Genomic DNA, 16067 nt, shown 5'->3' with positions numbered 1-16067 from the left:
AATGAACGAAAATGCCTGTATGATAACACATTTAGCAATAATTGATATCCATAGACTGTACCTTGGCTCATTGGAGAATGTAACATGGTGCCAATGTGAAGGAAGAGGCCTATGCCCTAAGGTTTCAAATGGGTACAATTGCCCTTATTTTAGTGCCCCATAAACGTAATACTTCCAGATCAACTGTAATGTCAATACAATTGTAAAGCACAAGTTCTCCCCTTTCCAACAAAATCAATTACATGACCTAAACACTGCCTGTTTCTGCATAATTCAAGCAGGCAATGAGAGCGTGATAATGAGAAGAAGAGATGTTGTGTGGGAAAATTGCTTTTTTTCACTCGATCTGTCCAACTTATCACCTTATCTCCTCTAAAATGAAAATAAAACACTATAAAGAGTTTATATAATGTGTCATTGCATACCTATTTGAAGGTTTGTGTCGAATTTGAATCGGGTTTTTAGGGCGGTGCTAAAGTGATCTTAGAAGTAAACAGGGGCTTTGATGATTGCATGCAATGAAAACGCAAAAAAATACCCTTACCCGTCACTGTCCATTTCTGGTTTTTAAAGGATGAGAGAAGTGCTACACCTGGTGGAGAGAGATTGTAAGACAGAAATAGTTGCTTTATGCGTGTTGTAAATTACGACATGACATGTCTAGATGTAATGGAAGGTCAGTTTTTTCAACTTTTCTCCAATACTATAGAGTAGAGGTCGACCGATTAATCAGATTTCAAGTTTTCATAACAATCGGAAATCTGTATTTTTGGGCGTCGATTTTTTATTATTATTATATTTTTTTTAAATATACCTTTATTTAACTAGGCAAGTCAGTTAAGAACACATTCTTATTTTCAATGACGGCCTAGGAACGGAGGGTTAACTGCCTAGTTCAGGGGCAGAATGACAGATTTTCACCTTGTCAGCTCGGGGGAACCAATCTTGCAACCTTAGAGTTAACTTGTCCAACGCAATAACGACCTGCCTCTCTCTCGTTGCACACAACAAGGAGTTGTTACGCGAATGCAGTAAGCCAAGGTAAGTGGCTAGCTAGCATTAAAGTTATCTTATAAAAAACAATCAATCATAATCACTAGTTAACTACACATGGTTGATGATATTACTAGATATTATCTAGCGTGTCCTGCGTTGCATATAATCTGACTGAGCATACAAGCATACAAGTATCTAAGTATCTGACTGAGTGGTGGTAGGCAGAAGCAGGTGCATAAACTTTCATTCAAACAGCACTTTCGTGCGTTTTGCCAGCAGCTCTTCGTTGTGCGTCAAGCATTGCGCTGTTTATGACTTCAAGCCTATCAACTCCTGAGATGAAGCTGGTGTAACTGAAGTGAAATGGCTAGCTAGTTAACGCGCAAATAGCGTTTCAAACATCACTCGCTCTGAGCCTTCTAGTAGTTGTTCCCCTTGCTCTGTATGGGTAGCGCTGCTTCGATGGTGGCTGTTGTCGTTGTGTTGCTGGTTCGAGCCCAGGGAGGAGCGAGGAGAGGGACGGAAGCAATACTGTTACACTAGTAATACTAAAGTGCCTATAAGAACATCCAATAGTCAAAAGTTAATGACATACAAATGGTATAGAGGGAAATAGTCCTATAATTCATATAATAACTACAACCTAAAGCTTCTTACCTGGGAATATTGAAGACTCATGTTAAAAGGAACCACCAGCTTTCATATGTTCTCATGTTCTGAGCAAGGAACTGAAATGTTAGCTTTCTTACATAGCACATACTGCACTTTTACTTTCTTCTCCAACACTTTGTTTTCGCATTATTTAAACCAAATTGAACATGTTTCATTATTTACTTGAGGCAAAATTTATTTTATTGATGTATTATATTAAGTAAAAATAAGTGTTCATTCAGTATTGTTGTAATTGTCATTATTACAAATACATTTAAAAAATCATCCGATTAATCGGTATTGGCTTTTTTTGGTCCTCCAATAATCGGTATTGGTATCGGCGTTGAAGAATCATAATCGGTCGACCTCTACTATAGAGCCATTACCATGTCGATCAACGCTTGAACAGAAACCTAGTTCGCCCCCGATTTTGAAGTCAACACAGTCGCTACAGTCCCATTAGTTTCCTTTGTAGCCTCGTTTGAATGTTGCGGTTGAGCACATTTGTATGGAATGGGGTGAGTTGGCAATTTCTCGCATGGAATAGCCTTCATTTCTCAGAACAAGAATAGACTGATGAGTTTCAGAAGAAAGGTCTTTGTTTCTGGCCTTTTTGAGCCTGTAATCGGGAGTTGTTGAGAGTAGTCTTCTCTTTTCACCAACAGCCGCAACCAGCCATAGAAATATAATCCATATATGGCTGTTCTCATTCAAGTCAGGACTGGAAGCCATTGCTAATTTATCCATGAGTTTAACAGTCAAATTGCCAGAGTAAGAGGTTCCGAAACCCTTCTATGTCTATGGCCACAATGCAGCACGCATGCTGCACAAACTGCGACCTTCCCGATTGTAGACATACAGAAAACTGCCAAAATAATGGAAATGCTTGAGTAAATGAGGGATACAAAGTATATGTTATGGTGTGCAGTGCATTTTCCTGGCATGGTTTAGGTCCACTTGTAGAATCTATCCCAAAGCGCATTGAAACTGTTCTGGCAACTCTTTGTGGCCTAACACCCTTTTAAGACATGTTATGTTGGTGTTTCCTTTATTTTGGCAGTTACATGTATGTGCTTGTGATAACACTTTATACACTGTTATTTTTTTTAGAAACTATTGATCCTCTGTGGCTAAATTATGCTCTCTGGTGTATTTTGAATATTGAGAGTGGACCCAGCCCCTGACTCATACACTTGACCAGTCACATGTATTTATTATGCAGTTTATTTGTAATTTTTTTACTAATCAGTTACCCAATCAAGTCAGGGCCTCCCAGTTACCCACGTGAGCCCCCTACGGGCTGTGATTGATTTACTTTGAAGATATACCATAAATCACCAACACAGATTTGCGCTGCCTACTTTATTAAGAGTCTGAAAATAGGACTTGCTTATTTTTTATAGAGAGGTGAGGTAGGCTGCAGTTTTCAAAATTCCGCTACTAAAGAGAGAAATGCATTGGGAGCAGTGGCTGGCTGGCATAATTGATTATTGAATAACAAAACAAGAGATGGAGATACTGAAGATATGTAGGAAAGGAATATAGCTAATTACTGAGGGTTTATTTGTTGTTGTATGTGGGTAGGTAGGAGATCATCATTGAAACAGAGCACTGCTGACAATGAAGGTGGTACACCTTAAAGGACAAGTGCAGTAAAAAAATTATCAGTGGTTTATATATATTTCCACAATATGTGGAATAATACTGTGGAATTGTGAAAATAATGATAATGCCCTTTTAAGTGTAAGAACTGTTTGGTGAGATAGAGTTTTGGCCTGCAATGTGACATCACCTGGCGGTAAATTAGTTAATAGTCCAATAACAAAACCACTAGGCACAGACGTCAACTCAACGTCTATTCCACGTTGGTTCAACATAATTTCATTCAAATGGAATGGCAACAATGTTGATTCAATCAGTGTGTGCCCAGTGTGAAGACAGTTACAAACCTCTCTGCCAATAATAGCTAGTTTTCAGTTTTCCGCTCCTCACTTAGACCACTCGCAGGCAGCCCTAGCAAAATTATTGCATGAGAAATTGCTCTTTGCTAAGAAGCAATTGAAAAAGATATATTTTTACCATTTTAATTGAAAACAATCACAGTAATGTACTTTATATAATATTGAGATAAAAACAGCTTCATTGGACCTTGAAAACCACATCACAGTTTTGAATGTGGGATATTTGCATGATTGAATTGTATCTGCTGTAGTGCTTCATAGGATGATTATGGTTTTTAACAAACATTTGCAGGTAGTCTAATTTGCTTAGGTCCCTGTACTGGAAACCACTCCTTTCTTTCATGAAGGTCTAAACCGTTATTGTCTTGATTTCCAGATAGTGTCTCATCTTTTGTTCTCCCTGTATCAATATCCTGTTATTTGTGTGTGTGTGTGAGTCTTTGTATTTTATGCACGTATGCAGGTACATTTGCTCACCACTCTCTCTCTGTCCCTCTCTCTTGCTCTTTCTCTCTCTCGCTCTGTCTCTCTCTCTCTCTCTCTCTCTCTCTCTCTCTCTCTCTCGCACACAGACTCAGACACAGACTCACACACACTCACCCTATAAAGTATGTGTATCTTCAATTGAAATGTTCCTCTTATTTTAATGTCAGTTGTCTGTCTTTTGTTAGATGCTCATCGTGTTCTGCAACAATGGGTATTAGAGAAAGCAACAGAAATTGAACAGAAACCCAGGGATATATTGTCCTTTATTGTGCATTGTGACAGTTGATGGGTGTGAGCCAGACCATCTTGAAGCCAACTACTAAATGCTGGTGTGATTCTGTCTTCATCGTTCTAAGATTAAGCAGAAATAGTGCATGATACTGCAGCATATTAACTAAAGATTAGATTATATCGGTAGTACAGAGTGAGCGTGCACTAATACAAATGTGTTTTACATCATCTTTGTTGCAAATGGTGGACCAGAAATAGAGACGTTCTTCCATTTTACGGCAATTACGAACCCTGCAAACTCAACCCAAAGAACAATAAGACATCCACTTATTCAGACCGTTACAGATGCCTCTGCAAACTGTCCAGCAATTGTAGAAGAAAGAGATGCATCATGGAGGCAAGGCACTCATTATTAGTCACAAACATTGACGACACAGCCATTGGAGGCTTTTGAGAAATCAAGCTCAATGATTTATCTGCAGACTCTCCTGTTTTTGGACTGGTGTTGATGAGATTGGGCTGAAAGCGCCATAGCGACAGTTGTACCGGAACAGTACCCATTTCCCACAATTGTATTTCTCGTTTGCCTATTCGATATGTTGGTGTTCCTCCTTTTACCCTCCGTAAGACATGCAGTGTACTGTATATGCTTTGGTTTTAAAGCACCCAGCGTTACATTGATGCATCTTCTCTCAGGGTGGGAAAAAGGGTGGGTTTGTTTCCCCCTCTTTGTTCCTGTGGTAAATCCAAGACCAGCTGCCGGTTGTGGGGTCTGGTGGGATTTTGGAGCTGTGTGTTTTCTCTTGCCATCCTGTGCCAAGGTGGCATTACGCAAGCAGAAAGAGAGGGTGGGGGTAGTGAGATGAGGCAATGGCGGCCATACTGGAGATGGAAGCAGACTGAAGGTAGCTAGGATTGGTGTACGAGAAATACATGTCCCCTGAACTTTGCCTATGTGTCAGATAGGAACTTGGCGATTTGGCAAAGTGTGCACTGTCGGACAGGACTGCGTACACTCTTTCTCTCCCGCTCTCCCTCTCTCGCTCTCCCTCTCTCATTCTCTCTCCGGCTCTCTCCCTCTCTTTGCCACTAACCCCCCCTCCTTTCTCCTTTCCCTCCCTTTCAGCTCTTGAAGCTAACGCATTGGCTGGGCTACAGGCATCTTGTTGCCAAATAGGTGGGCCCTACTCGTGTTGGCAAAGACTCAAGCAATGGTTAGGGAAAGAACGCGGAGAGGACGAGAGACGGCGAGAGAGAAACAGAGAGAGAAAGAGAGAGAGTTGGAGAGAAAAGGGGAAAAAAGAAGCAGCACTCGGCTTTGCCAGCGGTCGTACGCGCTCGTCCAACATTGATTCGGTTCTCTCCTTTTTTTCCTATTCTGTGCTCTGCACTCCCCAGCCCCCCCGCCTGTGTGTGTCTCTCTGAGTCGTACACGGGGCCCACAGATCTGAGCAAACACCACTACCAATTACGCTTTGCCAAGGATTTTTTTTTGCTTTATTTCCTCCTTTTTTGGGGGGGAAGCGCAAAAGAAGAGTGTTTATTTTAAGTGTGTCTATTCCAGTTGTTATATTTAGATAATTTTTGTTCTTAAATACCATTCACCATTTCTTTTTATTTTTTTAACCATATTTCCATTATTTCTCAATGTTAGTTTTCTTCTCTTTAAATTGGGGTATTTTGTCTTTCCGTCCCAGATTTAACCAGCGATCCTTTGCGGCATTACGCTGTGACCCCCAGAACACCCGGGGGGGTATCTTGTTTTGTTTAACTTTGTTCCACTGCTTACTGTGGACAACTGGAGATTCCTGAGATCTTCTGCTAATTATCTTTTTTACCCTCAAGTATTTTCATCTGCACATTTTTTACACCCTGTCAAACCAGCACTTGCTGTACATTTGTGAGTGCGGGGAAAAAAGTGGTGTTGGAGAATTCTTTTTCATTTTGAACGTTGTGCCAAATTTATGATGAGAGTGCAAAATGGTAACTACCAGACCGTCTGTCTTCCTATTGCAGTGTGTTTTTGTGGTAATTTCTGTCCTCTTTCAATTTGTTGTTGAAATGTGAGTCTGGTTAGACTTCTTTTGCATGGCAGCAGGAGAGATAGGACATGGTATGGCAGATCTTTTAGCAGCACATTTTAACAGTGGTCTTGTGGCGGCTAAGATTGGCGGTGAACGACCGGTGTGTGGCAACCCTGGCACAGGAACACTATGGCGAGATCTAGGCATTGTCGCTGAGCGATGTGTAGTGAAGGTATTATGGTATAGCTGAATAACTTCTCCTTCACAGTGGATGTAAAAAAAAAAAGAAGAGTTTGCTCACTTTGGCTTGAATTTTTTAAATCTCGTTTGTCTTTTAAATTTAAATGAATCTGTTATTACAGTTTAATATAGTTTTTAAATGTGCTTTCAGGTTATATTTTTTTGTAAGAAGGACAGGACCAGTAATTTACTATTTGCATTGTAATTGTATGTATGTACCTACATTATTATTACATTTTGGATATGATTATTATGATTATGATTATTATTATTATTATTATTAGCATTATTATGTCAGTTAGTGGTATTGTTGGTAATGCTAGCCCTGTCTAAGTAAGTCGTTTCTGAACTGTATCCCCTCTATTGGCAGTGCATTAAAATTCTATCAAAACAGGAATTATTTTGGGGTAAAATGTCAGTAAATTGCCTCATCGCTCTTCTATCTTCAATAACTGATCTTCAGCTGCTTGCATGACACCATATTGCATGAGAATAACAGAGCACCCTCTCTCTCTCTCTGTCTCTCTCTCCCTCTGTTAGGATGAATTTCATCCCTTCATCGAGGCCCTTCTCCCCCATGTCCGTGCCTTCTCCTACACCTGGTTCAACCTGCAGGCACGCAAACGCAAGTACTTCAAGAAGCACGAGAAGAGGATGACAAAGGATGAAGAACGCGCAGTGAAGGACGAGCTGCTGGGTGAGAAGCCCGAGATCAAGCAGAAGTGGGCGTCGCGGCTGTTGGCCAAGCTCCGAAAGGACATCCGGCCCGAGTTTCGTGAGGACTTTGTGCTCACCATCACAGGCAAGAAGCCCCCCTGTTGTGTTCTCTCCAACCCCGACCAGAAGGGCAAGATCCGCCGTATCGACTGTCTCCGCCAGGCCGACAAGGTGTGGCGGCTGGACCTGGTGATGGTCATCCTGTTCAAGGGCAGCCCCCTGGAGAGCACGGACGGAGAGCGGCTGGTCAAGTCGCCCCAGTGCTCCAACCACGGCCTGTGCGTCCAGCCCCACCACATCGGCGTGTCCGTCAAGGAGCTCGACCTCTACCTGGCCTACTTCGTCCACTCACCAGGTCAGTTGGTGAACGCCTTACAGCTTTCTCTGTCTATTTCTCACACACACACACACACACACACACACACACACACACACACACACACACACACACACACACACACACACACACACACACACACACACACATACACACACAGGTCAGTTTGTAAAGCCTTTTGCAGCCACACCCTAAGCCTTGCCAAACCCTGCTCCTCCCCGTGCACCACTAGACCAAATGCCTGTGATGAATAAAGAGAATCGCCTCCAAATGTAACGCCTTATCAACATTACAATTATAATACAGCACATTACAGAACACATTTGACACCACTGACACACCGTTTAGTTTGTGTGTTGTTTTTGAGTTGTGTATGTGTCTTTAAATGTGTGCTTATCCAGAGATAAAGTCTGTGCTGGTAAATTTGTTCAGGTGCTTGTGTGCAAATTTGTCTGAATTTAAATATGCATGTTTAGGGGTGTGTTGTCTGTAAACAAACACATCTGCAAATGTGTTTGTCTCTGCGTGTGCTAATGTGCACAGTAATTGTCTGGCTATAAATGAGTGTCTTTAAGGCTGTTTCGTGTGTGTGTGTGTGTGTGTGCGGTGTGTGTGGCGTGTGTGTCGTATGTGGTGTGTGTGGTGTGGTGTGGTGTGTGTGTGTGTGTGTCAGTAGCAGTCTGTCGTGTGTCTGTGGGCTGAAGAGCGTGGTGACAGCTGGCCCAGTCCCAGGTTGTTTGGGAGGCAGGCAATTGAGGCAGGGAGAGCCGCCCCGTCTCCAGCCTCAGCCTCCCGCGCTCTACTCTCTCTGGCACCGCAGCCCACCTCACAGTCAGCCCTGCTTCGGTCGCTTCGTCAATACACACTCGCTCCCGCTCTCTCACACACACTCTTATAGCTTATACACGGAGACTCCCATACACTAATGCAAACAAACACACACACACACATGCACACTGCATACAGAGACAACCCTTCTCTATATTAGCTCGTCAGTTTGGTTTAGTTTGTTTATGCACTTTTTTTTTGTCCAAATTCAACACAGGTGTTTCCTCAACAAACTTTATATGATACTCTATAAGCAGTCCTTTTTCATCAGTTACTTGTATGGAACATGTGGATACTTACTTTGGAATGGAAAATGTAATGTTGAAATAGAGGAGACCCCGGTGTCACTGAAATGTATAGAATATACTGAATTTTACGTTTAGTCTGGTGGATACACAGAGCCCCCCATGTCGGAGGTCAAGTGTTCCGCAGAATTTTAAAGATGAATTTGTCGTTTATTATATATTAGCTGTATAGATAGCTTGTCTTGGGTATCACATAAATAATGCCACACTTTGTTTTGTAAATTATCTTAAATAATAATAGTAATAATAATATTATTTTTTCAATAATACATTTGAACCTGTCTCTGATTACACAAGTTAATTTATCTTTTTCTATTCCATGACTTTGATCATGAGAAAAGCAATAAGGACTGCATGAAATAGTTTTGAGTCTTGACATAGCACATTTTTCATGTATATGAAGTAACCTTGCAATTTCTGTCTGACAATACATTTGCTCTTTGAAGATTTTGCTTTTGGCGTTCGTCTTTGTCTATAACTGAACAGTCCACTGAGATCGTGCTGAAACAAATCTTCCATTTGTTTTCTGTGTTTCCTATTGTCGGTTAGCAATGAAACACTCAAGTGAAAAGTGTTGTCAGGTATGCTGTGGGTGTAGTTAGTTGATTGACTCACGTATGGGCTGATGGAACCCTCACGTACATAGAACCCTCTCCTGCGTTGGTTATCCATTAGTATAAGGCTAAAGAAACGTATTGTCTTACACCAGGCAAGCGTACAGTTACAGAGCCCTAATTCTGCTTCTTGGCACCGTGATGCTGCAGGCCTCTGTGACAGAGTACCCCATGCCGTGTTCTTTTCAGCACAGTGTGTAACTCAGCGTCAGTTAGCTGGGCCTCTGTGAGCTCGTCTTCCTGTTTCACAATGTGCTGCCGCTAACCCAGGCTCAGATTAGCTCCCTGTGAAGCCGCCCCTTAGAGCTTAGCTCTTTTACCCTGTGCCAGTATTCACCAGTCATCCCGATACTGTTTTACCCTTCAGTGTGTTTGTGTGTGTGTGTGTGTGTGTGTGTGTGTGTGTGTGTGTGTGTGTATGTATATCTGTGTGTGTGTGTGTGTGTGTGTGTGTGTGTGTGTGTGTGTGTGTGTGTGTGTGTGTGTGTGTGTGTGTGTGTGTGTGTTTACGTATGTCAAGATTAATTTATTTTCTGAAACTTAAATGGTTGCTGCAGTTCGGCTAAATTAAATATACTATTCCTTCACTTCCCACTGGGCACAGATGTCAGTTCAACGTCTAGTTTTGGTTTACATTTGGTTGAGTTGTCAGCTAACGTGAATTCAACTGACTTTTTTTCCCACAGTGTCATTGGATTTTGGTTAAAAGATGGGTAAAATAGGAAATTCCCTTACATTGATGATTTTTTGCCAATGCAATCAGTTTTCCACTTTGATTTAACGTCATCACATAGAATATTTTGGTTAAATGATGTGGATACAACGTCAATTATTGTACCTTTGTGCCTCTGTACAGGGTGGTATTCCATCATAAATCATTGTTTTTTGTTACCTTTTGTTGAAATCGTTGTTTCCCTGCATCTTTGTTCACACTCATGTCAGAGAATAGAAAGTGTTTTAAAAGCTGGGTCTAAGCTGCCCTTGTTGGCAAATGCACAAGTCTTTCAGGCCTCCTCACTTCTACAGAGACGGCATAGAACTGTCGGCTGACAGCCATAGGCTCCACCTGGTTCTCCTGCCCATAAGCTTCACCACCGTAACACCTCAACAGCAGCCCACACTCCCTCCACTGTACACTGCAAGAATAAAAAGTACCATCTTAAAAAGCATGAACCAGTAGAGCCTCTGAAGGAGCTGGGGTTAAAAGTCCACTGAGTGTAAGGGAGAGAGGGGGAACAGTGAGTGGTTCCATTCTAACCTTTGGAGTGGCAGCGTTACCGTTTTATTCTTAGCTCCCAGGGTGTCTGTGTCTTTCAGAAGGTATCAGAGTCCAGGCCTTATCAGTGCATCTGAGCCATCGGTGTGCTGCAGTTCTCCTGCCCACTGATGTCACCGTCGCCAGCTGCAGGTTTTTCCACCGCAGTATGAGTGACAGGAGACTCCTCTCCTCCTCTGCAGTAGTGCTTTTGTCCAATTATAGACTTAGGCCTTATGGGCGGGGCAGTGAGGGCTAGCTATTATTGATCAAAGCAGCTTACACTGCCGCTCCACAGCTGCAAGACCCCTTATCAAAAGTATTTTAGACAAATACCTGGCTGTTCACCCAACGTAATGCTATTGCATTTAACCTGTAAGAGTCAGTCACCCAGGACTGGTTGTCCTGAGGTAATTCCTGATGCTGCTGATGATAATGGTTCAGGGATGTGGAGGAATGGGCTGAGCTCATCTTTGATCAGATGTTGAATAAAGCACAGCTCAGCCAGTCAGGCCCTGCCAAGGCCCAGCTCAGGTCACTGCGCGATGGGAAAAGTTCATGTTTTTGTGCGGTGTGTTCCATATTTGTCAGTCTGATGAATCGCCGCTGTTCCAGTATTAGTCATGTTTGGAGCGTGCTCCCTCTCATACGGCTCTCATTACTGCTCTGTTATGATAAAAATATGTTTCTGAGTGCACCCCTAATCTGTCCACCATGCTAGGAGAGATCTTGTCCAGGGATGTGCATTGTTGGGTCGCTGACCTATGCCAGCTCCACGGTGCGGAAAAATCTGGCGCTGACCCGCCGGGACTACGAGCCCATCTCCATCTCCCAGACTCTCCATCTCGCAAACCACGGGAGAGAACAGAGAGAATGATTTAACCAAACCGAACAAAGAGAGTGAGAGCCTTGGAGACCAACAGAGACTTAAGACTTAACACCCTGTCAACCTTATCTATCGTACAGATTTAATATGATTTGCACAATATCCTGAGCTTTAAAATGAGATAATGGTATTATCAGATGTTTCGAATGAATATGATGTTGCCAAATATGACGCAGTATTTTATTTCACAAAAAAATACAGCCAGCCCTTTGCGTCTTTGTCTTTGTCTATTATGAAGGCAGGCCTGGGAAGGTTTGAGGGTTGTGGATGGGCGTTGGTCCTATGTTCTCTGATTCTGCTGTTGCACCATTCTGTCTCATTCTGTCTCTGTCCCTGTGCCCAGACACAGAGAGAGTGTGGATGGGACCACACAGTCATGTGGATCCTTTAAGTCTGGGTACGTCATGCTTTGGCCAAGAGTGTTTGTCTCTCAGATATAGGGTGATGAAGGAAAAGCGGTGGACGTTAAAAGTATTTTAAAAAGAACCATGAGTTTTACAGGAAAAAATATCTGCTCTTTTCCTTGGCCGATAAACAAACTGAACTGCAGACTTCTGGAAGAAGAACAGAACTGTGTTCCTCCAATGTTCTGGCATGGGTCTGTAACCCGGGCCGACAGAGAAATACTGAGAACCGGCGTGACGGGGGCCACATTCATCTCGTGTGAAAAACACCCTGTGAACGCTCTCAATGGAAAGTTTATATGCTGTTGTCATTTGAATAAATGCACCAATAATGTTTGAACGTCGGCGAGCCACTCATGACATAACAGTGTCATTGACACAGTGGCGTTTTTAATATGCAAAGGGTGCAGGGATCTCAAACAGCCTAGCTTGGCCCGTCTTCAGGGCCCTAGTTTTCCCAGTTCCCTTTTTGTGTGTGTGTGAGGAGCGCAGAGTGTATGGAATCCCTGGTAAACAGATTATTCGAGGGTGATAGGAAGTCTGAGGAATAGATGAAAAGACTCAACCCGTTAGGCGGTTAGGATTGCAGGGACACTGTGCGCTCCTTAACCACTTTTACCCATAATTCCTCCATAATCACAGTGCATTTACTGGCTTGTTAGTACACGGGCATACTTTATCACAGTATCCGATTTTCTTTATAAAAACAATACATTCACAGTGTCACTGTTTCCTTTAGGCATCTTGGTTTTAGCTGTCCCAAGAAAAATGGTGTTTATTTTTTAAATTTCGTATTACAAATAATTCATTATTTTTTCAAAAATGTTATCTACAGTGACTGAGGATTTTAACGGTATACCCTTTTGGTCACATTTTTTTAATTTTATTTTCTCTTAATTATGATTTTGTGCTTATCATTTTATTTTTACAGATATAAAATGGACACATATTTACCGGAAATACTTTAAAAAACAGTTATCGTAGTTAAATAACACATTATAGCAAGCACAGCATCATGGGCACGGAAACATATATAATTGTTTAGTTGTCTCAGCCCTCCTTAAAATATGATTTTGTTCATCTTCATCTGAATGAAAAGAGGGGCTACAAGGAGGATGAGCTGGGATGTTTGTTTTTGTATTCTTTGTATAGTTTTTTGTCTCTACTGCTGTGTCGTCTCACTGCTTGATTTCTTATAGCCTTTTTGTACAGACGCCAGGCATGAAATCTGTCTGTCCCCAAAAACATATACCCACGCAGGAGGGGTGGACTGGCCTTCCTCAGCTCCCTGTGCCGCGGAGCGAGGGAGCGAGAGAAGGGATGAGAGCTGCCCGCCCAGTTCCCAGCCAGATTCTGATCCGCTCGCGCTCGGCCCAGTAGAGCAGAGCCGGGGAAAGGCTGCCCTGTAATTGGGACAGCTCTTTCCGCACGGAACCCGGGACAGTGGAGGCACAGACAGTCTGGGAATACTGATACGGAATCTCTATGTTATTTACTCCCTATCAAATTCTGCCATTTAAATAGAGTAGCAACATAGTTTCCCCAAAAAATGATTTATGAGAACTCTAAATACTTCATTCTATATCTATTATTATGATCTATTGTATTATTGTTAGTGGTATTATTAGTAGTAATTGTGGCCGTAGTGACATCACTCAATCTAATGTAATGTAAAAGAATAGCTCTAAATACAGATGATGCAAAATGCCATGGTGAAAACAAAGAGAGGCAGGGCAGAACTCAGTGTGGCTGGTTGGCAGCGTTTGGCACCCAAAGCTGCAGCTCTGTTTGGAAGGTGCCAGCTTTTCAAACTGCCGCACAGCCTCTGCCAGCCTCTCCTTCTGATCCTTTCTTTCTCTCGTTTTTAACCTTTTTTCAATGGTTTCGATGAACACTTCCCCCCCTTCGCGGCCTCATCTCCCTCCGCCATGTCTGTGGCTTTTTTAGCGAGCCGAGGAAAATATCAGCGCTAAAATGTAGATGATATAGTATATTATTTTATATTTATTGACCTCTTTATGTTTCATAATATATTAATCACCATTTTATCAAACAGTGATACATTGTGAGAATATTTTCATATGACTTTTTAGTGTTGATACTTTCAGTGTGATTGTGCTGTAAGGGATACATACTGGTCCAAAACAAAATGGAGGCTCATTCTCAGATCTTGCCCAATGAGAAAGGAGATTGACTTCATGCTAAATAACAAAATGGTATTTACTAAGTAACAACAGTAAACTGCATAGTAAACACGCTGTAAAAATAAATCTATATTCAAAATAACATAAAATAGTCATTCTTTATAGATTATTTTCCCAGCTGCTATAGTATTTTTTCACATCTCGCAGCTGAACAGGGAGAGAGAAGATGTCTTGTGAGGGGGCGTGATGAGGGTTTGACAGGCACACCAAAAAAAATAATCACAATTGACGTGTGTTTGCATCTGCAAGCGAGCCTCAAATCCGTTTGGGCAGAGACCTGGGCCTTCATTTGGTCTGAATGATGGGAGAGCGTAAAATGATGGTTGTGGGGGTGGCTGGAATGACTCAATAATGATCAGAAAATTAGGCCCATTATTGACTTAGAGTAAACAGGCCTCTCTAAGTGTGAAAGGGCCCATTCAGCAAGGACCAGGAGCACTGCTTCTTTCTTCCTTTTATGGATCCACCCACGGCCTCAAGAGCCCCTCTTTTGTTCATTGAAATAACAGGGAAGTGAGGGAGAGAGAGGTAAGGGCATCACTCCCTTTGGAGGACATGGTATGGGGGTACTAACATACAGTAACAATACAGCTATGTCTGTGTATTTAGGCATTCTACATATGGATATAGCCTACAAGTGCAGTATGTATTGTAGAAACTGTAACTGCATGTAAAGTTTTTAATAGTTGGACATGCTAATGCTACAATTACATTCCTAGCCCTGCAGACAAACACAGTTCTGTTTTAGTACAATATTAACCGCCATTCAGGGATATCATGATGTTTAATGCTGTCTGTGTTGATGAGCTGAGATTCCCTGGCGGTCTCAGACCCTCTCTGGTTCCGCATCACTTAAAGGCGTGTGCGTCGTCAGAGCTCTGCCACGCCAGCTGACAGCCAGGGGACGCAGGGTGTAAACTAGGTGCTAATGCGTCTTTTTGCCTGTTTGTCAGTGCAAATGTTTTAATTAATGGGAATTGAATAAATAAATAAACTCGCTACGCCTCTGAGCAGCTGAAAAACAAACAGGCCTTTGCCGAACCAACAGAGAGAAGGAGACATGGCCACTTTGAAACAGCACTTTTGATCATATCAAAACAATAATAGTATTTCCACTAGTTATTTACTCTCTATATGAATTAGTTAATAAACAATTGGCATTATTTTAGATACAGTAATTTAGTCATGATGGTATTGTGAGACTTGCTACTCAAATACTTACTTCTAAAACTCAAATGAGGAGAAAAGTCTTCAGAAATGCTTCATGCTGATACTATACAGTTGTGTACAGTTATGAATGGGCAACATTTGACCAAGTGGCAACTGTCTATTTAATTTAGACTGCTCAGTTTCTGAACATAACTGTTATGATAATTATTTTCTCAGAAATGTAATCATTGTGGGAGAATAGTATACAATAAAACGCATGCACACGCACACACACCTTTTATTATTTAGTTGAGTCTGTGGAGGAAGATTCATGCTATTCTACTGGGTTCTGCTGCGCAGTCCAGTCATTCCCTCCTTAAAGAGGAAGCAGGGCTCAGCTCGACTCGGCTCTGGGCTCCGGCACAAAATCACAAAATCAGCTGACACTTTCACTTCATTATGCCGTCTGTTTGCTTTTCATATGGACTGGAGGCTCCATTTCACAGGCATAATTTGGGATGGTAACATTCTCATTATAACCGTCAACTGTCAACACTTCTGCACTCACCTATAATTTCAGACTCATTTGAATTCTTATTGGCAGTTCCAATGCATGCATTTCATAAAATAATAAAAAAACAACATGTTTCTTTCACAAGCAGTAAGAAACTATGGAGAAGATTAAAGCAGGAAGTAGCACGTTTATGAGATTGCTCAGGTTTGTTTGGCCGTGCATATTGGTGTATTTACTTATGAGCTTTCACATTTTGAAAGTCACC

The 16067-nt window shown here is 42.0% G+C and overlaps 1 protein-coding gene across 15 annotated transcripts in view; it reads left to right on the top strand.

The window, feature by feature from the left end:
• nfixa (nuclear factor I/Xa) overlaps positions 1 to 16067 on the top strand; it is a 129111-nt gene that overhangs the window by 34632 nt on the left and 78412 nt on the right. For 6 of the 15 annotated variants that reach the window (XM_036938517.1, XM_036938512.1, XM_036938511.1 and 3 more), the window contains one exon: positions 7130 to 7661. In XM_036938517.1, the coding sequence (XP_036794412.1) occupies positions 7130 to 7661 (532 nt within the window). Of the gene's footprint in view, positions 1 to 5499; positions 6309 to 6383; positions 6582 to 7129; positions 7662 to 16067 lie in introns of those variants that run through there. The other 9 variants (XM_036938516.1, XM_036938510.1, XM_036938509.1 and 6 more) reach the window with 9 other exon arrangements.

Source organism: Oncorhynchus mykiss, chromosome 12, assembly GCF_013265735.2.
Source record: "Oncorhynchus mykiss isolate Arlee chromosome 12, USDA_OmykA_1.1, whole genome shotgun sequence".
Taxonomy (NCBI): Eukaryota; Metazoa; Chordata; class Actinopteri; order Salmoniformes; family Salmonidae; genus Oncorhynchus; species Oncorhynchus mykiss.
The sequence above is the reverse complement of the archived record's forward strand: the minus strand, read 5'-3'. Positions and strand labels throughout refer to the sequence as shown.